Source organism: Acomys russatus, chromosome 32, assembly GCF_903995435.1.
Source record: "Acomys russatus chromosome 32, mAcoRus1.1, whole genome shotgun sequence".
NCBI lineage: Eukaryota > Metazoa > Chordata > Mammalia > Rodentia > Muridae > Acomys > Acomys russatus.
The window spans coordinates 19,438,119-19,465,386 of NC_067168.1; the positions used below are offsets into that span (position 1 = coordinate 19,438,119).

A 27,268-nucleotide genomic window follows, 5' to 3' on the forward strand; every position below is an offset into this window, starting at 1 on the left:
GGAACCCAGTAAGAGTAACTAGGCTTTGAGATGTATTTTTGTTTCTTTAAGTTTACTTCTTATTTTTTGTAGAACACTTGGCCAGTGTATGTATGTATGTGTGTGTGTGTATACACACACACACACACAGACATTCAGTGGATTCTAGTTGATGTATCATCTATTTTCATTCAAAGTTTGGAAGTTTACCCATGTTTCAACTAATGTTTAAGCTTGTTTCCTTTTTGTGAAACTAAAATAGTGATGTGGATGTTGAAGAGGAATCTTTCTGTCATGAGGGTCATTGCATTTGTAAGCATGAACTTCTTGTACAAGTCTACAGTCAAAAATGTAGTTTCCCCAAATGCTCACCAGTGCCTGAAGCACCCATCTGTGGAAATGTCTTTGCATACTTATCTGCTTCTGCCTCAGTTTGAGTATCAGCAAATCCACAATTTGCCAAATTGAATGTGTTTCCTTATAAATATTTTCCAAACCTTTTCAAAGCAGAAAACCTACCCAAAAATGTAACCAAAACATATGTAAGAATTATTTGATTTGTGTCTAAAACACAACCAAAAGTACCTCAAACTTATTTGGCATGTGACTTACTGTCACAGTTTTGCCTTATCTCTTGGCATACTGCAATTTTTTATTCTTTGCTCACCACAGAATCTTTTTCAATTGCTCAGCACTTCAAAATTCTAATGATGGTTTTAAAGTAGTAGAGTGTTGCTGCATTGTGTCAGGATGCATATTGACATTTGGAGAGGCATTTGTTTTCATGCATTAACAGGTAAATTCTAGTTAAATAGTCTCAATCTAGTTTGTCTTTATTTTATAGGCACAGGTAATGCTATAATATTCTAAAATGCTTTTAAACACAATAGAAATTTCAAGGTCTCAAGAGACAGGTGTTCACAGGACTGTGTTTGAATTATGAAGACATGATCGTGATCCCTCATGATTTTTCCCTGTCCCAGATGGAAATGTTTCATAGTTATGAAAAAACCCAGCCGGGTGTCGTGGTGCACACCTTTAGTCCCAGCACTCTGGGATGCAGAGACAGGTAGATCTATGTCTGTGTGTTCAAGACCAATCTGGTTTACAAAGGGAATCCAGGACAGACAGGGCCATACAGAGAAACCCTGTCTCAAACAAACAAACAAACAAAACAAAACAAAAAGAAAAACAAAAAAGAAAAAAAAAAAAAAAAAACAGAAAGAAAAAACCCAGACAAGAACTGAGGAGCTGGCTCAGGAGATAAAGTACACATTATGCAAGCATGAAAATTGGAGGTTGGAATCACCAGACTCTACATAGAAGCCAAACAGGTGTGGCCATTACTTACAATGCCAGCGTGCAGGAAGCAGAGACCATGGCTCCTCCCATAGTCAATAGAGTAGATAAACTAGCTGTAATTGGCCAGCTTCAGGTTTCCTGAAAGACCCTGCCTCAGTAAAGAAAATGAAGTGCAATTGAGGAAGATACCAGATGTCTACTTTGTCGCTTTAAACTACAGATCATGTCTACACACATCCAAATGTACAGACACATACACACACACATATATATACACAAATACATGCATACCTCATACACAGTTGAAAGAAAAAAATGTTTTAATTAAAATTGTTACTTAAAAAAAACTAGAAAAGAAATAGGGATTTGTGATTATAATGACAAAAACATTATACATAATTGTACGTATATATATTTTCATTAATATGTATACAGTGTCTCAATTTCCCATAAATGTGTCACGTAATCTAGTTACAGAGAATCAGGTTTTGTTGTTGTTGTTTTGTTTTGTGTTTTTTTGAGACAGGATTTCTTTGTGTACCCCGACTGTCCTGGACTCACTTTGTAGAGTAGGCTGGCCTCGAACTCACAGAGATCTTCCTGGCTCAGCCTCCTCGAACACAGGTGTGAGCCACCACACCAGGCAAATCAGGGTATTTCTTGAAGTTCCCCATTTGTTCTGGGCAACTGTGTTTAAAAGCAGTTTATATGTAAGTTTATTGCATACTTTCCCCCCTTTGGGCCTAAATATGATTTCCTTTTTTTCACAAAAAAACTCCTGAAACTTTAATAAAAACAAGAGAAGAAAACATTTATTTAAAAGTCACCACGTGCTTCAACGAGGTACATATTCCAAGCTGTTTTCAAAGCTGGGCGACCTGTGTGCTGACAAAGTTCTATTAAGCTTGAGAAAGAAAAAGGGTCATTTGTATAGCTAGAGAGCAGTCTGGGTAGGCAGCCACTTGCTAAATGCCTTCATTTGTTTGACACACAGGGCTCTAATTTTAAGTGGTGCATGTACAGGCTTAGTGGCGACCCAATCTTTTACGCTAGATCCCACACATACCGTTTTAAGGCTGGAGATGTTCACACACTCCAGGTGAATGAGGCTCTCAAAGGTCTTCTGTGGCAGTTTCTCTAAAGGGCTCCTCTCCTCACAAACATGTATAAAGCCTCAAAATTGTGGAGTAGAGGAATAGAACATCAAAGACAGACAAATGAGCACTGTTTGGGGGGATTTCTGTTCAAGGAGGAAAAGTTCTTTGGCTCTGAGAAAAATGAATCCAGTGTCTCCAAAGTTGGTTACGTTATGCAGCCAGAACCGTACTCCACCACACCGTAAGGTCCAGCTGACGTGACTCAGGAATTCCCCTCGCTCTAGGATATCCTTTATTTCTCGCTTCAGAGAAATTCGTAGGCTTAAACAACCACATTCTAAGAAGAAATATTTTTAAACAAAGATCCCATAGACAAGCTGACCAGAAAGACTAGCAGGAGTTGGCAAGCTCTGGGTTCATTGAAAGACCTGCCTCAATAAATAATGTGAAATGCAACTGAGGAAGATACCAGGACCGACATAGTACAACCTTCTATGTACATTCTATATACATGGAAATCTCCATGTACACGTTCTTTTCATCATGTGTGGTATGCATGCATGTGTACATGGATGTTTACATGTGAGTATTGTATGTTTGCATGTATACCACACAGTGAAAAGGAAAAAAAATGTTTTAATTAAAATTGTTCAAAGCTTGAGATGTTGGACTAGATGGTTTGTCTTGTACATTGAATGAGTTAAGGAGAGGAATCTACTCTTATTTTATATTTTAAATTCAGTAACTATGAAAAGATTTTTTTTTTCTAGTTCAAGGCTTTGTTTGCAAAATTGTGAGAAATATAAAGGTTGTCTGACTAGTTGCAAGATGAAAATAGCTGAAAGCTACAATCCCTTAGGGTTTTTGTTTAGTTGGGGCCGTAGACTTTTGTAAGCTAGGTGTATGAAAGAATGGATAAGGAAGAGGAGACATCGGGCTAGAGAGATGGCTCAGTGGTTAAAAGTACTTGCTGATCTTGCAGAGGACCAAAGTCTTGGTACCAGCATAGTGCCTTACCACCATTGGTCACTCCAGCTCCAGAGAATCCAGAGCCCTCTACTGGCCTCCTCAGACAGCACACACACACACACACACACACACACACAGTGTACATACATAGAAACATGCAAGTAAAACCACCCAACCACATACTGGCTCAGAGGAGAAGAGCACTGGCTGTTCTTCCAAAGGTCCTGAGTTCAATTCCCAGCAACCACATGGCTCATAATCATCTATATTGAGAACTGGTGCTATCATCTGGCCTGCTGGCCCAATGCGGGTAGAAAACTGTATGAATAATAAACAAATCTTTATAAATAAATAATTCTTAAAAATATGAAGGGTGAAGATAAAAACTTGAAGGACATGTAGTATAGTACATAGAATAATGACTACGACCCTTTTCTGCTCCATTTGTCTTTCAATTTGCTGCGTCTTTTAAGGTTTTCCTGGCATATTTCATAAAAATGTTTTCTTTTGATACATAAGCTTTCATAATAAAAATTTAATGTTAAGAAAAATGATCATGGCATCCTATATGTGTGAACTTTCTTTATATATATATACACACACACACACACACACACACACACACACACACACACAAACCTTTTAGTCTACTGTGACTTTCAAGCTTTACTTAACAAAATTTTTGCTTAATATGCTTCAGTTTTATTCAGTTGGCATGGAGTGAGTTGCCATTGAGATTTGATAAGGGGATGCCTAGATAGAGTGGACACAGCTAAGATGGGATCCAAGTACTGGGAACAGTACCAAGTATATTTGTTTCTTGAGAACACTGGATTTAATTAGTTACTTATGCAGTCACATTGATTGAATGCCTCCTCATTCAGACCTGCACAGCACAGGGACTTAGTAAAAGGACAGCCAGCACTGGAGTGTGCCAGAGAGGTCTGAGTAGATCTGCCTAGACAAGATGAATCAAGAGGATGAACCTGGCCTGTGCCTGCATAGTTTGTGAACTCTTTGGAACAGTGACATCTGTCCTAGAAACTTGTAGATAATGAACTAACACCAGGTATTCTTTTTTTTCAGAACGGTTTAAGCCATGGATAAGCAAGGTAAGTAATTTATGACAAATAATTACTTTTCTTCTTTCTAATATTGTCCTTCAAGCGTTACTTGATTGTAATGTTTCATTCGGTTCTTGAAATTGCTTCTCAGTGTGGAGAAGATAGACACACATATCCACGGCACCATTTAATTAATAAAGCAAGCTGCAGAGAAGATATATGTTAGGTTTGCAGATGTGTGTGCTCTGCACAGCATAATGTATCTTAGCCAAAGAACTTCCCTGGGCATTCTATCTGGCATGATTTTTATGCATAATGATTATTCTAGTCATGCTAATTAAAGAATAACGTAGTAGCCCTGGCTGTCCTGGAACTCTCTTTGTAGACCAGGCTGGCCTCGAACTCAGAGATTCTCCTGCCTCTGCTTCCCAAATGCTGGGATTAAAGGCATGTGCCATCATGCCCAGCTGATATCTGCTCATCCTGAAAAATGTTCAGATGTGTACTTTGATGTGTTTTATAATGTACGCATCCTTTGTGATTTAATAATTCGATCACATTATTCTTAATCTTCATTCCCTCTCAGGAAAGTTCTAAATAAAACATTTGTCAATTCTGTAGTAAAAGATTTGCCGTATTAAATTTTAGGTTCTGAGGAACATTTACTTTCTGAGGAAAGTATTACTGGTCATATAATTTTCCTGAAGTTTTTCCTTTCGCTTTCATCTTTGTTGAGGTGATAAAAAAAAAACACACATATCTTAACATAATCAAGCTTTGCTAAGTGTATTTGACAACCTTCAGGCCAGACAATGTAGTTTTTCTTAATGACTTTAGTATCAACTTAAGTTTTCATAAAACAAAATTAAAGCCGTTGAAAAATAATTTTGTGTAGACTTGAGTGATTTTACATGGTAGCAGTTTATCGAGCTTAGAGAAATTAATGTGACCACTATGGCACAGTCACTGTTTTGCTCATTTTGTCCGTATAGCTGTGTGTGTATAGGTACATTTGTGCCTAAAGAGAAATAAAATGTGTATATGAGTAAGTTTATGTAAAAGATATACTTAGCTATATGCATACATAAAAGTAAAATAAAATACCCTCAGGTGATAGTTATCTGATAAGCCTGTGACTTTTTTCTAAGCTACTTATGCTAAATTTCAAAAACATAAAACACAGGCAACTCTTTCGACCGTATGAATCAGTTTTTATAGTACGTTTAAAACAAGTCTTTCACGTTAGCTGCTTTCCAGGCAGAACTTATGAATTGAGTCTACTTTGCCTGCCTCCTTTCAGCAATCCCATATTATCTTGGAACTGTGTCTTCTTCTTCCTGGTGCATATCACATTGAAGCTGACATGTATGTACCTCTCTTTGAACTACAGGCATGCATCCTGAGGCCCCTTACCCAGGAACACATTTGCCAGCTGGGTATCCCCCTCAGTATCCACCGGCAGCATTCCCAGGTAAAATACTTGTTGAAGAAGGAAAAATAAGACATCAACTGATGTTTGAAAGGGAGAGAAAGACAGGGGGTAGAGGCACATGTGTCTTTACTTTAGTAATTCTTTTTCATAAAATTGCGTTAAAGGAATTTCAGCAATTTCACTATTTTTCATTTTCCTTTTGTTTTTCTTTGGTTGTTCCATGTGTTGTCCATCAGATTTTGTTTGTTTGTTTGTTTTTTGTTTTGTTTTTTGTTTTTCAAGACAGGGTTTCTCTGTATATCCTTGGCTGTCCTGGACTCGCTCTGTAGACCAGGCTGGCCTCGAACTCACAGCGATCCGCCTGCCTCTGCCTCCCAAGTGCTGGAATTAAAGGCGTGTGCCACCACACCTGGCAGGAATATTTTTTTTTAATAGAGTTGCAAAGAGTTACAAAGGAGAGCTGTAAAATCTGGAGTACGTTTATATTGAGCAACTGTGTTTCACTTAAAAATCCACAATTAAGAGTGGATTTTACCAATTGTTTATCTATTATGAAAAGAGTGATCATGTCTTGAGAATTTCAGGAAAGTTTCCCATGGGTGTTTTTCATGTAGGGCTGGGAATTAATTGTGCAGTAGATGACAAATGAAACTACTAATGCTGGAAGCTACCTACGTAGGGGTCTTGGTTCCACTGAACAGCACGTGTGATGATAGACAGCTTTTTTTTTCTTAGCCAAGCCTAGAGATGCAGGTCTGTAATCCCAGGAGCATGGTAAGCTGAAGCAGGAAGGTGGAAAGTTCAAGACTGGCCAAACATTTAGTGAAAGCCTAACTCAGCATAAAAAACACAGATAAGGCTTGGATGAAGCAAATCTGTAGGATGCTAGCCTTCCATGTGTGAGAACATAGGTTCAATACCCACTACTAAGAAAGGAGGAAAAAAAAAAAACAAACAAACTTTATACTGTAATTATGTTGATTCTTACTTTTCATGGCTCAGAAAAGTAGATGGATCATATTGTTGTATACAAGGGACACAAATTTTATGTCTTATTTTGAACCAATCATATTAGCAAATGTAATTGTCAGCATTATCTGACCTTTGCAAGTGCCCAGGTAGATGGCTTACTCAGATTTTCCAGTGGCAATCTATTCACATCTTCAAAAAGCAGCCTGGGGATTAGTATCAAGGTGTTCTGATTGGGTAGAAGGGTGTATGCATTCGGTTCTCTTCGCTGAGCTAAGAGATTGTCATAGAAACTGCTCTGTGGGTCGTAGACCTTACTCAGATGTTCATAATTACAGAATACGACCTGGCTATGCTCCAAGACTCTAACTTGTAGTTGTCAGCTCTGACTTTACTTAAGAGTAACTTCAATGTATCAGGACAAGGGCATCAGCAGACCTGGGAACTCGGGGCCGTTTATCAGGTGCTTCCACTATGAAGACAAGCCTTGAAAGCCTCTGAGGTCCTAAAGAGCTGGTGTTGGGTGAATATCCAGTGAGTTGTAAAATGTAAGGCAGAGAGTTAGAGAGTGGTTCAGCCTTCTCATAGTTAACTTAGAAGAGGTATGCCTATCTTCCTCTTTTCTCATGGTGAGGGGTTTGACATTCTCTTTGATTCCACCCAAAACACCTCTCATCAGGCCTTCACATTGAGCGTTCCCTTTCTCATGACATAGGTGTCAGCATGAGGTAATCTATATTAAGTAACCACCTACTTTGCCGCCATCTTGCCCATAGATTTTCCCCTTCGCGTGGATGCACAAATGCATACTTTTGTTAATGTGCCAAAAGCTGACTGTTAAGTCTCTTGAATCAGTTTTCCTTCTTGTACCCCTGAATTCTCCACATGAGCCTGCCATATATTTATCCTTAATCACCCTTTGCTATGACAGAACTTATGAAGGCAATTGAAGGGCATTGTGAGGTATAGTGATTTTTCTAAGCCTTGTTTTGAATGAGGCATGAACTTGTCAGAAGCTTTTATTGATTGTGGATTCTAAGTAGTAAACTGCATGTCTCAATGTGAAACCGTTGATCCACATAGCTCAGTATCACTAAATTGAATATGTATATTCTGTTTCTACATAGTGACTCCTCTGTAGATAGGCTTAGGAGGCTCAGTGTAATCCTTCCTTCATAGAGAATATGAAACACATATGTGTCAATTCCCTCCTTTTCTCCGTGGGGCTGGAGAGTTGGCTTAGTGGTTAGGAACACTTGTTGCTCTTGTGGAGGACCTGGGTTTGATTCCCATTGTCCGCATGTTGGCTCACAATGGTCTGTAAGTCCAACCTCAGGGTATTTGAGCCTTCTTTTGAATGCCACAGGAACCATGCATGCATGCTATGGTGCACATACAGATATGCAGGCAAAACAGAAAGCAAACAAACAAACACATACACATAAAATGATAATCATAAAAGAACTTGACTCATAATTTTTACATTCCTGTATTTTCTAGAGCTTATATGGTGCTAAATTGTGAGAATCAAATTTATAACCTTAAGAAAATGGAGATGGGATGTTATTTTTTTCCAGTGGGCAGAATTGCAGAGGAATACAGTGGATTAAAATGCTTGGCAAACAAGTATCTGGAATGTACTAGAAAAAATGATTTGTCTCTAATTATATACTAGTATTACATTATTTATGTATGCCATTATATACAAGGATATTCTCCGCAGTGGCATAATACTATTTAAGTCAAACAATTTTTTTTTTCTTTCCTGGAACCTATTGTCCTTTCTGGGTAGTGTTTACTAACACACCTGGATTCCACCCCGGGGATACTAGCATCATCCTTCTCCTCAGCTCAAGCAGTTAAACAGTGGTCCATATCTTCCCAGTTCTCCCTCGGGGAGATAGAGAGAACTTTTCTGTTTTCTGGTCTGTATGTGTAAGATATGCTGCTTTCTGAAATTCTAGGATTATGTTCTCCCTTTGGGGTGCTTTGGGTCCTTCAAACCCTTGCTTAGAGCCTTCATTTTGGGTATTCTGTCTACAAATGCCTTAAGGTTTTTGTTGTGGCTATACGGCAGAGCTTGGTTTATTTCTCTTTATCAATTATTAGAGCATAGTTTCTGCCAGATAAAAAGTTGCAGCATCACATAGCTCCTTGTATCTATAGGATTTCTGAGATGAGAACTCTGTAGATAACTGATTTTTCTATGCAATTATGATTTATTTCACTTGCTTTTATTTCAGGACCTCCAGAACAGACTGGCTATCCCACACCCCAATTTGGCTACCAAGGGCCTCAGGGTCCCTATCCAGGTCCCCAAGGTCCATATCCAGGACCACAAGCTGGCTATCCAGTCCCACCAGGAGGTTATGCAGGTGCTGGCCCAAGTGGTTTCCCTGTCCAAAATCAGCCAGCATATAATCAGCAAGGTGGGCCTGGAGGGACTCCGTGGATGCCAACACCACCTCCTCCGATGAACTGTCCACCTGGGCTGGAATACTTAACTCAGGCAAGTGTAAATGCATGAACTACTCATCAAAACAAAACAAAACAACAACAACAACAACAATGAATATGTGCTTCAAGTATGAGCTACAGTAACATTTTCTGCCAGGCTTGGTGGCACATGCCTTTAATCCTTGCACTTGGGAGAGAAGCAGAGGCAGGCGGATAGCTATGAGTTCAAGGCCAGCCTGGTTTAAAAAGCAAGCCCAGGACAGCCAAGGCTGCACAGAGAAACCCTGTCTTGAAAAAACAAAAGAAAACAACAACAACAACAACAAAAACTCTTAAGAAACCATTTTCTACTGGTACATACTTCTAATCCTTCTTAGTCAGATGCACTTTTTAAGAAGAATATTACCGTGCAAAGTAATTGTATATTCTGTCTTTCAATTTACCTAGATAATAGTTATTAAGTACTGTTTTCAATTCATTTTCCTAATCCATTCATGTATCATTTAATCATTATAGAAAAATCTCTGATATACATGTGTTATAATTATGTTTATCGTACTGTACAAGAAATTGCAGACATTTTTCATGGTAGTGCTCCTGGCCTTCTAATCTGGGCTTTGGTATCAAACTCAATATTTTTTCATGTTGAACCCAATTCATGATGTATATTTTTAGCACCAGGGAAGCTCATATTTATGGTGTTGCTTGTGTCCTTTGAATGATGCAGTTTTTAAAATCCTACAAATAAAGAAAAAAGGCCAAGAATAGGCTGTGTGGACTACATGATAATGAGCTACAGTGGTCTGACTTTTAGCATTTATTTGGTGAAGGAACTTAGGTGAGTTAGAAGCAACAAATATGTTCCAGTCATAAACGCATAAACAGACAGCCTGTGATGACCATCCAGTTCTCAATCAGTTGAGCATCTCTGGGGATACTTTGTGTGAACTTCATTTTCCACAGGGGACTCAAAAGTGTAGGGTAGAGAAAGTGTTAGCAATTATTTGGTCATTAAATAACTTCAAAATAGATATTCATAAAACAAGGGTCTTTTACATACCTGGAAAAATGTGTCTGTACTACAAATGGTGACATCAGTCACACATGATATTTTTCAATCTTGTAGCACAAAAACTGTAATAAATTGAAGTGTTATGAATATTCCTTGAAAAACTTTTCTCTGGGAAAATACATTGTTGTATACATACAGAAATTTGTTATAAATCAATTTTATTTGACCAAAATGTTTATCTTGTAAATAATTTCCACAAATCTTTTGCAAATTTTAAAAATATTACCCTTTAAATGAAAAACAATGCAAACATGAAACATAGATAATTAATTTCAAGCACATTCTCCCTTTTTCTTTAACAGATTGATCAGATTCTGATTCATCAGCAAGTTGAACTTCTGGAAGGTGTGTATCTGTTGTGATGATGGTACTTGCAGAAATAGAAGGAGCTCATTAAGATGCACGCCTGTCTCTGGTCTCTGTTATAGCACTCTCCTGTGGGAAGTGCGGCCAGGAGGTCACCAATGCCTCTCTTGCAGTGGGTCCTCAACTTTCCTAATGCTGCAACTCTTTAATACAATCCGTACATTTATAAGCTTTAAGATACTATATATATATATATATATATATATATATATATATATATATAAAAATCATGAAATGTAAGTTATTCTAAAGTACATTGATTTTCAATGTTTAGCTCTTTTTTAAAACAGGATGTCCTTAATTTTCTTATTTTTTCAAAGTGGATTTTTTTAATTTAATTTTTTGTGTTATGTGTAACAGCAAGGTAAGTGAAATTACTCAGGTTTTACATTTTTAGTGTACATCACTCTTTACTAAGTTTTCTGTATTCAAATCTAAGTACGCAAGAAAGATAAAATACATTAATTTGTTTTGGTGGTTTGAGTTTTCATTTCTGTTTTTGGTAACCACAAGAAGAATCAGAGATTGTAAAATATTTATAATTTTCATTGCTAAGGTCAAGATTTCTAAGGTTAAGATACTAAAACAGCAATAGATTAGATACTAGTTACCCTCTAAAAAGCAGTTGAGTGACAGCCAAGTGTTGAAAGAAAGGGAGTTCTCATGAACGCTGACCTCAGAGACCATTTCAGCCGCACCAGAGGTACCTCACTGCATTCACCCCAACAAAGAACTTCTCCAGATGACCAAAACTCCTCACATGTAGATGACATAGGGTGCATTGAGCTTCTGCAAATTTTAAATAAGTACTCATGATTTTGGACAGTCTTCGGATGAACCATGATCCTAGTATCAGAAGGCTATGGAGGAGAAAGGTTATTTATTTTGAGCTTCCTGGCTGAACAAAAATAGAACATCCCAAAGTGAGAGTCAATAGAGCAAGGCCTGTCACCTGAAACTCTCTGGGTGAGAGGACTTAGCACGGTGCTTCTGGCCCATGAGGTCATAGCCCTTGTAGGCTGTGATTTGAAGATACAGCTGCCAAGAAGCTCTTGTCTAAAACCTCCGTTTCAATTTGAGTTATCCATTTCTGAGCTAAACATGGGTTTCCTGGACCCAAAAGCCCTGATCTGATTCACTTCCATTTTCACTGTCCTTTTTACATCACTTCCATTTTCACTGTCCTTTTTACATCTGTGCCTTTAAAACAGACGCTCTCTTTTGCTCAAGTGGTTGAAGATCGTGCGTATATCGATGACTGCACTGTTATCCTCACACCCAGCCCTCCCTTCCCACCCAGCTCTGCACCACCTCAGACACCACAGCCCCTCATGACAGACTCCATGGGGGTGGAGATGCAGCTTGCCCTCTTTCGAGGTCTCCCATGTGGACTTCCTTCCTTCTTACCTGAGTAGTCTTCCTCCTTTCCCACTGCCATTTCCTCACTCCAGATCATCTCAGCACTGCTGGTCTCCCCTCCCTTCCTACTTCCTGCAGCCTTGTGCACACCAACCCACTGCTACCTTAGGAGAGAGTCACTATTCCTCACAAAGCGGTGAATGTGACTTCCCCTGTATCTTTTCAGCCTTAACTGGCTTTGAGACAAATAACAAATATGAAGTCAAGAACAGCCTCGGGCAGAGAGTTTACTTTGCTGTGGAAGACACTGACTGCTGCACTAGAAACTGCTGCGGAGCAGCTAGACCTTTCACCATGAGGATCCTGGATAATATGGGCCGAGAAGTCATGACTCTGGAGAGACCCCTGAGATGCAGTAGCTGTTGCTTCCCCTGCTGCCTCCAGGAGGTCAGTGTGAAGTTCCTGTGGCCCCTTGGGAAGAAGGTCAACATGAGTTTTCTAGCATGCATTAACTCTGGATGGTATGGCTATGGTTACAGTCAACATGCACTCTTGCTTTTGTAGATAGAAATTCAAGCTCCTCCTGGTGTGCCTGTCGGCTATGTGACTCAGACCTGGCACCCATGTCTGCCGAAGTTCACGCTCCAAAACGAGAAGAGGCAGGATATTCTAAAAGTTGTTGGTCCGTGTGTTGTGTGCAGTTGCTGTTCTGATATTGACTTTGAGGTAAGAAGTATCATTATGAGTTTTCCTGACATGAAAATAATGTATTCCCATAGGATGTTATTTTTGCATTACCTAAATAGTGTAAACTGACGTGTGCTCATCTGATCAGTGATTAATGATTACCGTGTTTTTCAAACCATGAGACGCACTTTTCCCCCAGAAGTGGGGGAGAAATTAGGGTGTGACTTATGGTATGATTGCTGTTTTTACTGTTTTACTGTTCTAAAAGCTGGGTGCATCTTATGGTCAGGTGCGTCTTATAGTCTGAAAAATACGGGACTCTACACATAAAAAACAGAGTTCTATAGTGTGGGGGAAGAAAGAAGGAAAGAACATGAAAAAAAAATAGGACTTAGAATCTTTGTATGTTTGGCTGAGGAAATAGCTCTGTCGACAAAGTGCTTGCTTCCAGGTTTAATACTTTGTATTTGGATTCCCCACAGCTACATAAAAGGCACGGCATAGAGGCAAACGCCTAGCTATGTCCCAGTACTGGGGAGATTTCTGCTTGCAGTCTTGCTGCAACAGCAAGTGAGAAGCTGTAAGACCTGGGGCAGGGGGGGCGGGGTGGGGTAGTCCCTACTTCCCAGAGCCCAATGAGACACGAGTCCAGTCTGATGCAATCAGCAAGGGATGCTTTATTGTTCCATCGCAATGGGGTCTACCAAGCTCTATTGAGCCGGGGAACCCGAATAAGCAAAGCTTGGGTCTTTTACACTCGTACAGAAGCAGAACTTAGTACAAACATGATTGCTTAGTTGACCTTTAAATGATTGGTTACTAGTTATTTTACCCTTGAGGGGGCAAGAGCTCAGCTTGGGATATCACGTGCTGTCAGGTGCGCCAGACAGGTACGAGGGTGTGGTTTTAGAACAGCCCTGAGGCCATTGATCATGGAAGGTACCTAGTGGCCAGGGTTGAAAAACATCTTTTCTATCTTTTCAAAACCTTGTCTCAAAAATAAGGTGGAGAACAGTAAGCCACTAGTCTAATGACTTGGCTTCCATACAAATGCCTCCTGATATACACATACATGAAAGCCCACACATATATTATACACACACAAATACACTCATTTCTGTATGTTTATACTTTGTATTGAACATTTCAAATAGAAGTGTTACCAAGCCACTGAAGTGAGTTTCCTGGGCCCTTTTATTTCTTTTCCCCTTTGTTCTGCATTACAAGCTCCAGCTATACTGGGGAGCATGTGCACTTTCCCTGGAAGAGGTGGAACACAGACATTTACTTATCTTTTTCCATAGATGCTGGGGATCCAAACACAGATTATCATACCTTATTAATGACAATTTCAATGTGATTAGTTTAAGTCTCATCTTTTCAAAGCTTTTATTTTTCACAGGCTCCATTACTCATAGTAAACAGTTGCTTGAACAACTGAAATAGAAGGTTCCAGAAATAATACTGTATAAGTATGTAAATTACATCCCATTCCTGTAGTGTGAACTAACCTCAGGCTGTTCTGCTCCGTCCTGCCTGTATGTGAGTTATCTTCCTACACACCCTCACACAGTCCTACATGAAGCATCCCGAGTGTTAGTCATGAAGCCTGCTCTTATGCTCTCTCTCACCGCAGAAATCAAGCAGCCTTCTATAGTCTAAAGCAGCCGCATGACCTGTGCAGCCTTTATCTCACTACCTGCCACTGTTCAACTCACTTCATCAAAGGAAAGATTGATTAATGGAGAATAAGATCTTGTTAGGGAGGCAACCATTCCCATACTTTCATAATAGAATATTACCAGCTGCTTTACCAATGTCTTTAAAAAAGAAACATTTTAATTTTCCTGATTTACAAAATAAACACTACAGTACAAACGTATGTAGGGTAAACCACTTGGCACTTTGTTCAGTACTTTTTTGCATCTCTATCAGTCTTGGTTCATGTGACCTTTTATGACTGACTATAGATGCTTACATGACAGCTATTGCGCAGAAAACACTAAGACATTAAAAAGAGGAATTTAATTTTAGACCAGCTTATCACAATGCCGTATTTCACAGAACTATTGGTTCATGACTTCAGACAGCACTGTGTTCACATCATAACCTTAGGTCAGCTGAGTTTCTGTGCCCTGATAGAAGCTCATGTAGCAGGCTCTATCTTGGACCATACATGACCTCCTATCTGCTCATATCTAGGACAAGCCAGTTAGCCACGGTGAATGCTCAAGTTCTCTGCCACATGATATCATCAAGTTAGACACATGTTATAACCTAATTATAAGGAAATAGAAAGTGTACTAGGCTCACCCTGTGTGTGGAGTGTGAGTACTTTTCTTTCTTTTTTTTTTTTTATTAATTTATTCTTGTTACATCTCAATGGTTATCCCATCCCTTGTATCCTCCCATTCCTCCCCCCCCCCCATTTTCCCATTATTCCCCTCCCCTATGACTGTTCCTGAGGGGGATTACGTCCCCCTATATATTCTCATAGGGTATCAAGTCTCTTCTTGGCTACTTGCTGTCCTTCCTCTGAGTGCCACCAGGTCTCCCCCTCCAGGGGACATGGTCAAATGTGAGGCACCAGAGTACGTGAGAAAGTCGTATCACACTCTCCACTCAACTGTGGAGAATATTCTGACCATTGGCTAGATCTGGGAAGGGGTTTAAAGTTTACCTCCTGTATTGTCCTTGGCTGGTGCCTTAGTTTGAGCGGGACCCCTGGGCCCAAATCTGCCTATCATATTGTTCTACTTGTAGATTTCTAGGACCCTCTGGATCCTTTTATTTTGCTGTTCTCCCATGCGTCTCTCATTTAGAGTCCCAATAGGATGCCTTCCCCTCTGTCCCAGTCTTTTCTATGAGCAAAAACCTGTGACTTTTCATTCATGCTGGAGGTAGACTTCAGCACATTTAAGGCGCCATCCTCAAAGTACAAATACCTCTAATGTACCATGTTTACTTGGTGGATCCCATCTGGGGCAAGAGCTTTAAAGGGAGCTGTTCCCAACTTTCTGCCATTTGCAGGTTTGGAAAGGACACACATCTCCTCATATGGCACAAGCTTATGTGTTCTTACCTCAATGAGCGTCCATGTGCCCTCTACGGAGTAGCCTTTATCTTGGGCCCAATCTGTTCCATTGTGTAATGGGGCCCAGGGCTTTCCTCTCACAAAGCCCCCAAATCAGGAACTTTTCACTTTAGAAGTCTGACTTTATATGCCTTTTTTCTTGTTTTCTTTATACGCTACTCGTTATTGAGTCGTATCTCATCATTGCCTTAGCCGCCTCCCTTGTAGCTTCTTCTTGGGTTCTTCTACTCACTAGCTGGTCTTTAGGTGTTTCTGAGCTTTTGCATTTCATGAGCCTACACTGCTTACTGTCCTACAGGTGACAATGAGCCTCTGCCACATTTAAACTGCCAGCATACAAGAAAGCTAAGCATCTGCCTGCATGTACACCTGCAGGCCAGAAGAGGGCATCAGATCACATCATAGATGGTTGTGAGCCACCATGTGGTTGTTGGGAATTGAACTCATGACCTCCGGAAGAGCAATCAGTGCTCTTAACTGTTGAGCCATCTCTCCAGCCCAAAGCTAAGCATCTTGAAGCAGAATTTGAATAGTGGTTGCATTTATTATCTTATCTTCCCAATGGTTCTAGAAGTGTATCAGTGAAGCATTAAATGTTTTTTCTTTTAAATTAGTTTTGCACTGAGTGTAGAGTTTATATTGTTTGTCCTATCAGGAACCAGAGAAAGTTAGTTTTGCCAGTACACAATACACAGTTGTAGGGACCCACTTAAATCTGTTGGTACTTATCACTTTATATAACTTAATGTAAATATTTGTTTCATTGAATTGCAATTTTGAAAGTGTGTTTGGTGTTTACTTTTTGGAATGTTCATGACTTTATTTTATTCTATCTTTGCTACTCAGCTCAAATCTCTGGATGAACAATCTGTAGTTGGCAAAATTTCCAAGCAGTGGTCAGGTTTTGTGAGAGAGGCCTTCACGGATGCGGATAACTTTGGCATCCAGTTCCCTCTTGATCTTGATGTGAAGATGAAAGCTGTGATGCTTGGAGCCTGTTTCCTCATAGTAAGTCTGTTCCTGCTAATGTTCTTTTTTTTTTTTTCTTTTTTTTGAATTAATTTATTCTTGTTACATCTCAATGTTTATCCCATCCCTTGTATCCTCCCATTCCTCCCCCCTCCCCCATTTTCCGATTATTCCCCTCCCCTATGACTGTTCCTGAGGGGGATTACGTCCCCCTATCCTGCTAATGTTCTTTATCAGTGGCTTTTTAGTGTCATTCTGAAATCATTCACCAAACTTGTGTGTTCCAAAAGGCCTCACGAAATAACCAGGTTTTTATGTCAGTAGTCACAGTCCAACTTGGTCTGAAATTCTATTTAACATGACACTGTGGACACAGTCTGATAGTTAATTGAGGAGACTGTATACACCCTTAAGCCAAAGAAGGTCTTAGGGCTTGGAGTGAGTCTACAACACAAAGTTGGTGCTTTGGGAAAGTAGGCAGCTTTTTAAGGCAGAGAGCAGTAGGTCTTTAAGAATTTAATTAACACTGGATGAGGTGGTATAAGTCTTTAATCCCAGCACTTGGGAGGCAGAGGCTGGAGGATCTCTGTGAGTTCGAGGCCAGCCAGGTCTACAAAATGCATTCAGGACAGCCAGGGCTGTTACACAGAGAAACCCTGTCTTGAAAAATTAATCAAACAAACAAAAACATTACGCAGGTGTGATGGCACATGAGTATAACCCCAGCACTCAGGAGGGCAGAGGCAGGTGGATCGCTGTGAGTGCCAGGCCAGCATGGTCTACAAAGTGAGTCCAGGACAGCCAAGACTACACAGAGAAACCCTGTCTTGAAAAATCAATCAAACAAAAACATTAGGCAGAACTGTTGGAAACCAAAACCTATTGCATGACAATTGGGTTGAAAAGAAGTAGCACTGTGATTGTTCAAGCCAAGTGAATAGCAAATGCGATAGAAGGGGGAAAGGAAGTAAGAGATCAAAGAAATAAAGTCTATAAAATTTGATAGAAATCAAAGAGGAAATTCCTAGTTAGACTCTCCTAGGGAAAACCCGACTGGAGAAACAGTGAGCCCGTGCAGAAGAGAACTGGTGCCCCAGGGCCAGAGAACTTCACCTGAAACTCGTTCTGACTGAGAAGGCTCCATCAGCCCAAGTCGAAAGTGGAATCTGGAACTCCTGTCTGTAGAAACATTAGATTACTAGAGAGGACTAGCAAAAGTTCAGGAGGCAAGATGGAAAGATTTCAAAGCGGGTACACACAAGTGGTGCATCCAGAGAATTTATGGCTTAACCAGAGTGGTGCAGAACACAGGGAGTAGGGAGAGTGTTTGATTGATGGCTGTTAAGCTGGGAAGGGGGAGGCAGAGCTTATGGAGCTAATAGTTTGACATTGTTGTTATGGCGCTTAGTTTTTATTACTTACTTTTGTATCTCTGTTTTGTTGTTGAAAATGCTTTTCTTTTCTTCTTTCTTTCTTTTTCTTTCAGGATTTCATGTTTTTTGAAAGAACTGCGAATGAGGAACAAAGATCAGGAGTATGGTAGTGGTTTCCTGAGATTCAGTGACTACATGTGGATGGATGGACATTTCACGGAACTAACGGGACTAAGAAGAACTCAGAATGCTTTGTTTTCTTCCCTGAAATAACTTTATATCGATTAACCTGTGGTGCCTATAGGTCTTGTTGTCCAATTGTGCTTTCTAATTATAGTTTATTTTCTATAATTCTGTGATGTATTTTTTTTTATATTCTTAAAGTATATATCGTGAATTTGTGAAAAAAATCATTTTTTTACATGTAGAAATGAGCTTGTCTAAGAAAAAATGCTTTGACTTATGATCTTTTATTCATTTTCCATTTTTCTAAAAATATAATTATTGGAATTTAATATAAAACTACATATTAAATGTAATTGTAATTACACAAAAGACCTGATATCATTTTACAAATACTACCTACTTAAGACCTTTAAAAACTGTTTCTACTTTTTTTCCTTTAGGGTAATATAGTCATTAGTCAATATAGTCATTAGTAAGGGATAGTAAATGTATTTTCATGTTTTAAAAAAAGATTTTATATATTTATTTTATGTATATGAATGTTCTGCCTGCATGTAGGTCTCCACACCAGAAGAGGGCATTAGATCTCAGTGTAGATGCTTGTGAGCCACCATGTGGTTGCTGGGAATTGAACTCAGGACCTCTAGAAGAACAGACAGTGCTCTTAAAACTGCTGAGCCATCTCTCCAGCACCAGTAAATGTATTTTCTTTCTCTCCTTAGAAAACCAGCATAGTTATATAAATCTACTTCTACTTTTTATGCCAATAATATATTTATAACATAATAATATATTATAATTTGACATATAATACAATAATACCAAATGTTTTTATGCGTATATTTTATATACATATATACAACTATTTTCTTATGAAATGCTTACCTTCTGTATTCTAATATTTTAGAATAATCATTCAGGCTTTTTGTCAGTGATTATTATCTGAGATTTTATGGCATTGTTTTTTTTGAAAGATTTTCAAAGCCTTTACATAACTTAGTCTTGAGACACAGACACACACACTTTCACATGTACACACATATATATGTACTGTGAATTTGTGAAAAAATACATCAATTTTTACATGTAAAAAATGAACTTGTCTAAGAAAAAATTACTTTGACTTACAATCTTTTATTCATATATATATATATATATATATATATATATATGAAACATACATAAAGCATGCGTACATGTGTATATGTGTGCATTCTTTTTGAAACAGGGTTTTACTCTGTAGCCCTAGCTAGCCTGACACTTGCTATATACATTAGGCTCTCACACTATAAAGAATCATACCTTAGAATCACTCCAAGCCCTAAGACCTTCTTCCGTATAGCAGGAAGTCACAGAGATCCTCCTGCTTCTACCTTCTGAGTGCTTGGATTAAAGGCATGTAACACCACACCCCACCTGACAAGACTTGTAATGACACCTTGTAAGTGGCTTACAGTAGATAAAGGAAGCCACAATTTTCTGCTAAAGGAAGATTCATTTTAAAGACTCAAAAATTTGGACCTGGTTTGATGGCGCATGCCTTTAATCCCAGCACTCGGGAGGCAGAGGCAGGCGGCCCTCTGTGAGTTCGAGGCTAGCCTGGTCTACAAAGTGAGTCTAGGACAGCCAAGGGTACACAGAGAGAAACCCTGTCTTGAAAACCAAGACCCAAAAATTTTATAGTGGTACAATGTTGAAACTATTTTCTCATGAAATATTTAGCTCCTCTAGTCTAATACTTTAATCAGTCAGCCCTTTTATCCATGGTGATTATTATCAAAGATTTTATGGGATTGTTTTTTTAATTCTCACAGCCTTTGCATAACTCAGTTTTGAGACATGCTGGGCAAACTAGGAAGTCTTGTATGGCTGAGAATGGACAGCTCCTCCATCCTAAAGGTGCCTTTTGGGTAACAATAAAGAGGCTCTGAAAAAAAAAAAAAAAAAAAAAAAAAAGGGTTGAGGGTCCAGACCTTGAGAGGCTGATACCCCTGCTGCGTGAGAAGCCGAAATTCATCCTACGGCACCTCTTCCTTTGTCCTGTGTAATCCAGAACACCCAACATAGGCATGCTAGTGGATACATAAAAACTTAAAGGCAGCATTCCTTGTGAGGTCACGCATTTTACTTGACAGGAAAAGTGATTACTTCCCTCCCTCCCTCCCTCCCTCATTTGTCATCTAGTTCCTGGTTAACCCAAACAAACCTGCAAATGATCAAAGTCCCCATCCAGTTCCTAGGTTGCCCGGGCTGCTTTGCCCCAGTGCCCTGCTTTAACTCCCAGGCCCTTCTGGCTCATGAGTCTTATGAAGCTGCCACCTATTTCCTCAAAATGGCTCATTCTGCCATTTTGCTCTTCCCACTCACCAGAGACAGATCTGTCAGTTCCCCAGTAAACCTTTCTGTCTACAAAGTGATTTAGTTTTGTGCTTTCACGGTGCCCTTGCTTACAGCTTTCCCCAAATCTGGAGAGTCTAAGGTGGAACCTAGGGCCTTTGGAAGAGCAAGGCACTCCATGCTTTCGTTTTTAAATGAAATGTGATGTTGCGAGAGAGTTTTGGTTTGTTAAAAAACCCAGTTATGTGGATTTTATTTATTTATTTTTAATCCCAGGTGTGGGATAAGAGACTGCTTCCCAGTAGGTGATTATGGTTTTCCTCGGGCATGATTTTTTGCCAGCTGCAGATAGTTTGGAATTCTGGGGACTCTTGAGAAGGTATAAATGCAAGAGCCCCGGGAGGGGTGCTCCAAAGAGAAGGCTGCTCATCCTCCTGTTGTTACTGGTTGCTGTTGTTTCTGGTTTGGTGAGAAGTTGGAGAGAATCCTGACAAGAAGACTGGACTTGCTCCCAGGACCCAGCCGACCCTAAACAGTAGAAAATAGTCTATAGAGGTTTTCGTTTCCCCTCCCTTCCAGCTTTCTTTCTCTCCTACCTAGTTTTGGTGGGGTGAGAAGGGATTAGCATAGATTAAGTGTTGTTGGAAGGGAGGTAGAAGTATAAGAACTCAATAAACTAGCTAAAAAACAAACAAACAAACAAAATATATTGGAAGGGTCTGAAAAATCACTGAAGGAAGACCCCCAGACACAAACAGTATGTAAAAACAAAGAGCATTTATTCTATAGAAACAGCCTGCCTGCAGAGGGTGACAACCCTAAGGAGCTTGCAGGCTCTTTTAAAGGCTTCTAGGGGAATCCTGTGGCTATGTCAGTCACTCTAAGTGGGATGGGCCAGTGCTTGTGGAGGCTATATCACCAGTCATGGGCCTTTTAGCAGTGTCTGGTCGGTCCTCTCAACACCAATTTAGTTAAGAGCATACTTACTCTTTAAGCGGAACATCTATATCACAGACTAGTGTGATCTGGGAGCCTGATGAGGTTTATTTTCTATTCCAGTTAAAGAATTGAAAGTCAGGGGAAAAAAATCTCAAGCTTGACAGGCAGAAAAGGAGTTTGCTCAGACACAACAGCCAGAATCACATTTGAACAAAGGCTTTTATTGGGGGTGAGGAAAACACAGGGGCAGAGGAGACATGCAGAGAAAAGACGCTACAAAAAGCAGTGGGCAGAGGGTAGAGGCGGGGAAGATGGAGTTCTGGAAGCTGAAAATCTACTCTCCTCAAGGGCTATTTTCCTTTTCTTCTGGAGTCTTCCTCCCCTAATTTAGTGTTTGTCAGTTTGAAGAAAGACAGGATGGTTGATTGGCCCACAACTGCTGTGTAAACATATCCTGGTCTGGCCTCAACAACTTGTTAATCAAGTCCATTAGCAGGGGGCCTAAGGACAGGCCACCAGGCCCTTGTTTTAGGCTGCCAGTTTGGTGCATTTGTTTGTTTTTGTCTCTGATCAGTGGTGAGAAAGAAGCTAGCCATTTGGAAGTTTGCCACTTTGGTTTTGTAGCCACAGCCCTGCTCCCTTTCTGTCTATTAGAGAATCTACTAGTCCTTAACTAGAATTTTTCACTGTTAAAAAATTTAAAGAATTGTGTACTCATTTTATGGGGCTCATCGCAGCGAGAGAGGGCAAGAAAGATGAACTTAGGACATAAGGACACTGATGATTAACAGTTTCATTTGAAGTTTGGACTTACTGTTCTTGAGAGTTCAAAAAGCACAGCCAGAGACAGTCATGTGTGGGAGAATCCAGAGTGAATGTGGACAGACTGAGCTGGGCTCATGTGACGAGAGGAGAGGTGGTGGGGGGATGGAGGGAGGTAGGGGTTTGGGGAGGGTGGGGGTGGGTGGGTAGGGAGGAGAGCGTCAAGAGACTGGCCAAGAGGGAATGGAAAGACCAAAAGAAAAAAAAGGGGTGGCGAGGGGTGGCGTGCAGGGCAAGTAACCAAAGCTGGATTAGATAGGAAGAGCAACCCATTTCTGGGCTTGAGAAGTTTAGGGCAGGTGCCTGGGTATGGTAGCTGTACCTCGTAACAGGTAGGGACTGAGGGATGCTGGGACCACCTGGAAGCCAGAATTCCCTTTGATGTGCTAATGGACGTCATTCAACCCTTTGCCCAGGGTTTGAGACTCATAAGTAACACTAATTGCTACTTCTGCTTTTGTAGTCAAACATGCTTACTCTGCTCAATTAAGGGACAACTGCAAGACAGATAGATGTTAAAGTTACACTCTGCCTAAGAGTAAACAAAATACATGTAATCTTGTGGGTATGGCCTGCTACGACTTAATGCTGTGGTGTGTTCTCTTTTTGCCGCTCTGGCACCATGAGTGTCTGAGGCCGGTATTTAATAAAGCCTTTTCTTATTAAAATTTCTTCATGGTCATGGTGAATCTTTGAGGGATCCCAGACCTGTAACAGATCATGGGGAGACTCCATCTCAGAGAGGACTACTCACCAGAATATAACAATTCCTGTCCTATGTTTATGACAAAACAAAACGAAACAAGACCAAAACCCAAAAAACCAACCATCCAAAAAACTCATAAAGAAAAATAATATTGGCTGGCCATGCTGGCTCCTGCTGTATTACCGGGAAATAACTCATACTCTCCTAACCCCAAACAAAACAAACCAAAACCAAAAAAAAAAAAAAAAAAAAAAAAAAAAAAAGTAAATCTAAACATCATTCCTAAGTCTTGTTTTTAATCAATCCCAGCGTCTGAAGACTGCAGTAGAGGTCAGAGTAAAGGAAATTCCAGTAAGAGTTCCCTTGGGAATCCGAAAGTGTGCACAGCTCACATAATTTCTACCCCAGAGGCTCTGCTAGAAGCAGGTGAGGCGCTCAGGGTGCCAGACTTCAACCTGTAGCTTGGTTTCCTCTCAACTAGAGGGCGGGGGCGCACCTTTCCGGTAGCTAAAGGAAGCCTTTTTATATGCAAAACGCAAAACTCTGGAAACAAAACCTAAGCCCCTGTCGAAGGCTCCACAGTAACTTCAAGGGGTTTTTCCACCCAAACTTCAGTGGAGCGTAGCACCTGCGCCTTTCGCTGAGCGGTCTCGAGAGCAGAGTCACTGAAGGTGCCAGGGTTCCTGGAACTCCGCTCACGTGGAGCTGCTTAAGAACGGTAAGCCTACTGCCTTGCCTGTCTCTGGAGGATCTGGCGCCCTCGCGGGACTCAGGACTTACAGAAACCCTGGGAAGAGGAATCTGAGGACGAAGATGTGAGCTGGAAGTTGGGAAAGGTGGCATAGGCTCCTGGGAAGTGGAGGTGGGCACGGGTGCAGGACTCCCAGCTGCCTAGGTTAAAATGTAACTCAGTCAGGTTTGTCTGCAGACGGGAGTTGAGGGTTATTTTCATGCATTTTTTAGCGAGGAGAAAGTTACTCCTTCCATTCAATATCGTGCCTTTACATGTGTCGTTTGTCTTGCAATTTTAGGCTGCTCCTTACGTTGTAAACAGGATTTCCTGCCTTATTGAGTGGGTGGGTGGGTGGGGGAACTCAGTGGAAGTCAGCAGCCTTGTCCTGCGGGAGGCACAAACTGCCTACATTTGTAAAAAAAAATGTTAACTATAGAGAGAGAGAGAGAGAGAAAAAAAAAAGGCCAGAAACAACCCCCACCCTAATAATCAGGTGCTTGTGTGGTCTCTTACAAATGTTAGAGATTAACTTCTAATGGCCACGACGACTCCTCATCTCCAAGGGCCACTGTCAAGGACAGAGCACGTGAGTGGTCATTCTCTCTGAGAATCTGCTTGCTTCTGTCTTTCTTGCCCCCTAGTTTATTAAACCTGTATATGTGTGTGTATATGTATTTATGTATGCATTTATGTGTGCATTATATTATATATATTGTGGTCAGCATGGAGAGGTTTCAGAGGAACAAATCACAAAGCCTGCCAGCTATGGAAGGTAAAATATTAATACGAGCCCAAACTGTGCTTGGCATTGTAGAACACCAGTTGCCCAGAAAAGACACAGCAGGTGGAAGGCAGAGTGGGTTTGCTCCCTAGCTACCCACACTGCCTGAGTGTGACCCTCTCTCCTGCTTTCCTATCTGTGGACCCTGAGCCAGTTTTCTTCCTGTGTGTTCCTTCAGCTAGTCTTAACGGGTTAAATTAATGTTTGTAGGAATATGTGTGTGTGTGCCCATTCTCTACAACTAATATTAAGTAGCACCCAGTTTGAAAGCCTGGATGTTGCATAAATAAACCTAACTGTTTTTATTTTTATTTTCTGAATTTTGTTTTTAATTAAGTATTTAAAAGATTCCCTACCTTAGGAAAAACAACATGGCCAGGAGACTAGGTTAAAATGAAAGGCTTTTCTGTTCTTCATAAGAAAGATACATTAATGGCAGTTGCTAAAAATTTCTTTAAACTTAGTTTGTTTTGTTTGTTGGTTGATTTTCTGCTGTAAAATCCTTATGAGCACAGGATATGAACCATTAATCACCCTAATCCAGGTAATAACTGGGCTACATGGTATTAAATACCTACTTTTACGTTTGTTTCATTTTTGTGGCGGGGGAAAAAAAAAAAAACAACACACAACAGAGAGGAAGCACAGGCTTGTTCAGAACAGCGTGGCAGGAATAATAAACCAATTAAATGAAAATTACCAAGTCGGTTCTTGTTTCTCTTGTGTCTCTTTTGTTGACTTTTTTTTTTTTAAATGGGTTTTGTGGAGCTTAATAGGCCCAATTTGTCCTAGTTGACACGTAATCTATTTCAGAGTTTATAAATAAAACTCTCTAAGATCCTGTCCCTAATTGCTTCTGAGCATGTTTGCTTTATTTTCCCCCTTAAGCCTAGATTTTGATAAGAAGTCTTACAGTTTCAAATAATATATTGTATATAGCCAGATTTCTCCATTAGAGCACTTCTGGCTTGCACGGTGTCTCCAAGAGCTCACTGGTGTCTTCTAGCCCACATGTGTGCAAATACAACTATGCTAGCTCCATAGAACAGTCACCCAAAACACAGTTCAACAGTTGAAGTATGTCTTTTTAGATGTTAACCTTTCAAGTGCACAGAATGTGTAGAAGAACATTGCCAGAAATGTGTGAAAATTATTTGATTTGCAACTTGTTTTCATTATTTTTACCTCAGTCTCTCTACTCCTCTTTCCCTCAGCATGGTGTCTTCTCTCACTTATTGGAAGGATGCTAGAGACTTAGAATTCTGGGCATGGAAGAATACTGCAAGTTAGGCTACCAAGAAGAGACTTAATACCCTATGAGCATATACAGGGGGAGGAAGTCTCCCTCAGTCACAATCATAGGGGAGGGGAGTAAGGGGAAATGGGAGGGAGGGAAGAATGGGAGGATACAAGGGATGGGATAACCATTGAGATGTAACAAGAATAAATTAATAAAAATAAATAAAGAAAAGAAAAGGAAAAAAAAAAAAAAAAAAAGAATACTGCAAGTTAACCTGTAACACAGGCTACAAATTTCAGGCTCTTACCATGTACACTGGGTTAGCTTTGTGTATTGAATGACTTGGTGATTTCCTCATTAAGTAGCTCAGACCTGTTCTTTACTTATATGATTGCCAGAATAGTTTTATGATAGTCCAAAAATATTTCTTGAAAGCTATAAGAGAACTTCCTGAATTCTGGGGAATGGGTTAAAAGGTTTTTCTTAAGGCATAAATTATGGACGATTCCCACAGCATTCTTCCTCTCCGTGCTGGGAGAGTGCAGTAATTATCAAATAACCAGGACACAAGTGTGGCCTTATTATTTTTCACAGAGCGAAGCCTCAGCTTCCCCCAAACATCTTCCATGGATTGTGCCCAAAATTCTGCTCTGGTGCAATGACGATTCGCATAGGAACATAAGATAACAGCCAGAAACTTCAGGCACTCATCACAAAGAATTCTTCTCCTAAAGTCTCTTTGTAATTCTTTTCTTCTATAAGATCTATTTCACAATCATGGTATGTAAATTATTAACCAAGTAATTAAGCCAGAGATATGCCCAGCTCTTTTCAAAACTTGAGTGTTGTGCCTGAGAATAAATTGATTAGGATTGAGACGGCCAAAAGATCATTATAATAGCACAGAAGAAATAATAGAATAGCATAGAACGAAAGCATTGACTGAGCAGCTGGCTTTGTTCATCAGTCACAGAGTTGTTCATTTGAATTGGCACATGTACAGGTCCACTTACAAAAGTGCCTAACTGTTTGAACTACAACTCCCAGCATGCCATCTTTAATGCTTGTGCTGTGTTACTGTTGCATTTATAAACCATTTATAAAGCTGAAGACACTTCGGCTTTATTCTGCAATAGGTGCTCCTTCTCCCTATCTTATCTGTGAAGACGCATTGTAATGTGACAGTATAGGAAAAAGGAAACAGGAACATGAACAAATGAACATAGTTTAGAGTCTGTTCCATGCAGGGTGAGCAATTCTCACCTTGGAAAGTTCTCATTTGGTGCTAATAAGGACTAGACCTCCAACCTGACACACACATAGCATGTGTTTACA

General features: G+C 40.0%; 1 protein-coding gene across 1 annotated transcript; it reads left to right on the forward strand.

Annotated features, from left to right (window-relative positions):
• The first annotated feature begins 2,558 nt into the window (after positions 1–2,558).
• Positions 2,559–19,193, forward strand: LOC127183881 (phospholipid scramblase 1-like). The gene is made up of 8 exons (XM_051139980.1): positions 2,559–2,619; positions 4,434–4,459; positions 5,802–5,882; positions 10,644–10,686; positions 12,293–12,513; positions 12,631–12,792; positions 16,694–16,855; positions 18,303–19,193. The coding sequence occupies exons 1-8, from the start codon at positions 2,559–2,561 to the stop codon at positions 18,357–18,359; spliced, it is 813 nt and encodes a 270-aa protein (XP_050995937.1). The 3' UTR covers positions 18,360–19,193.
• The last annotated feature ends 8,075 nt before the right edge of the window (positions 19,194–27,268 follow it).

Coding starts and splice junctions, on each gene's coding strand:
- LOC127183881 (XM_051139980.1), top strand. CDS start 2,559: ATGAATCCAGTGTCTCCAAAGTTGGTTACGTTATGCAGCCAGAACCGT. Junction 2,620..4,433: donor GAACCGTACTCCACCACACC/GTAAGGTCCAGC, acceptor CTTTTTTTTCAG/AACGGTTTAAGCCATGGATA. Junction 12,514..12,630: donor TCCCCTGCTGCCTCCAGGAG/GTCAGTGTGAAG, acceptor TTGCTTTTGTAG/ATAGAAATTCAAGCTCCTCC.